The following is a 1,736-nucleotide window of genomic DNA, read 5'->3' as shown; positions in this document are numbered from 1 at the left end:
CTTTTTTAATGCCGCTTTGAAAATCTGGAAACAGTGGCCAAAATTTTGTCAAACTATAGAAATTCTTGAAGATTGTACCTAAACATATTGGATTTGATGGTTTGAGCATTTTGGGACTTGCATCTTTGTGATCCACATGATTTTGTTTGTGTCCAGCTAGTCAATCCTGGAGCTCGGCCATGGGAGCAGCACTGCGGGGCAGAAGAGTCTGAGTCCTCTCTGTCTGCCTCCCCAAGGAGCCTCCCCAAATCCACCCATCAGGGAAGAGGTTGTCCCGCCCACGGCAGGATGGTGCCACCCCCTCCCACCAACAAGCCACATGTATGCTTGTCCACCATTGTCATCATGAGCAGCATGGCACTCATGGATGCGTACCTCGTCGAGCAGAACCACGGCCCGCGAAAGATCGGCATCTGCATCATGGTGACCGTCGGCGACCTCTGCTTCCTCATCGTGCTGCGATACGTGGCGGTGTGGGTCGGGGCTGAGGTAAGGACGGCAAAACGAGGCTACGCCATGATACTTTGGTTCCTTTACATTTTCGTCCTGGAGATTAAGGTGTATTTTGTATACCAGAACTACAAGGCTGACCGTAAAAGCCTGGATGCCTTGGCTCGGAAAGCTCTGACACTCCTGCTGTCCATCAGTATTCCCGTGCTGTTCATGATTCTGGTTGCTATCGACCACATGGAGTATGTGAAGGCTTTCAAAAAGAAGGAGGAGATCAGAAACCGTTTGTTCTGGGTGGTGGTGGATCTATTGGATGTTCTGGACATCCAGGCCAACCTGTGGGAGCCACAAAAGAAAGGGCTTCCTCTCTGGGCAGAGGGACTGATGTTTTTCTACTGTTATATTCTTCTTTTAGTGCTGCCCTGTGTGTCTCTGAGTGAGATCAGCATGCAAGGCATCAACATCAGTCCTCACAAGATGATGCTCTACCCCATTCTGAGTTTGGTGACTATTAACATTGTCACTCTCTTCATCCGTGGAGGGAATATGCTCCTCTATAAAGACAACAGAGTGTCTGGGATACTCATGGCCAAGAACATCCTAGCCATCGTTCTGAAGACGTGCAGCTTTGTGCAGTATAGGAGACAGTTGCAGAGCACCCCGCCTGGGTTTGGAGTGGAATTACAGAAGAACTCTGTGGCGTCTGGTCGATCCGTACAGACGCCTCCTCAGGTAGCGCTGCAAGAGCAAATGCCGCTCCCTGAGGTCACCACGTGTGAACATACGTGACCCGGAATCTGGAGACTACTTGCACAAGGAAGCACACCTGTAAGGATGCACATCTCTGATGAAACAATGCAGATGTAAGCTACATATCGCTAGCTTCATTATTTTCATCCGAAAGAAATAGAAATGGAGTATAATGGTATGAAGGTAGTCTGTAATTGCATAATGTTAAACTCCCTTCCTTATATACTTTGCATTTTATGCCACCTTTCTAAATATGTCATTGGACAGACTCCAATTTTTAAAATGGCTTTGGTTATCTGGGGTCCAGGTTTGGCTGGTTACTTTGGTCCAGTTCCCTGCTGTCCAATACACCATCTGATTGCAAGCAGAGATTCAAAAACCTGTGTCCAGAAAATTACAGTAGAAGTTTCACAAGTGACTGATTTATTTCTGGAGGCTCTTGACTTGACATTTGTCCCATCTGCTGACGTCACAGCTCAGGATAGTGATCAATGAAGGGTTTGGGAATGCTTTGAGACACAGGTGATTGGTCTCGT

The 1,736-nt window shown here is 47.5% G+C and overlaps 1 protein-coding gene across 1 annotated transcript; it reads left to right on the top strand.

Moving 5' to 3' along the window:
• Positions 1-215: 215 nt before the first annotated feature.
• LOC107558958 (transmembrane protein 121-like) lies at positions 216-1,239 on the top strand. Its single transcript, XM_016242673.1, has one exon. It carries the CDS (start codon positions 289-291, stop codon positions 1,237-1,239), a length of 951 nt encoding a protein of 316 aa, XP_016098159.1. The 5' UTR covers positions 216-288.
• Positions 1,240-1,736: the final 497 nt, after the last annotated feature.

The sequence above is a fragment of the Sinocyclocheilus grahami genome, unplaced genomic scaffold, assembly GCF_001515645.1.
Source record: "Sinocyclocheilus grahami isolate Dianchi unplaced genomic scaffold, SAMN03320097.WGS_v1.1 scaffold668.1, whole genome shotgun sequence".
Lineage (NCBI taxonomy): Eukaryota > Metazoa > Chordata > Actinopteri > Cypriniformes > Cyprinidae > Sinocyclocheilus > Sinocyclocheilus grahami.
This window is presented reverse-complemented; position numbering and strand designations above follow the sequence as displayed.

Coding starts and splice junctions, on each gene's coding strand:
- LOC107558958 (XM_016242673.1), top strand. CDS start 289: ATGGTGCCACCCCCTCCCACCAACAAGCCACATGTATGCTTGTCCACC.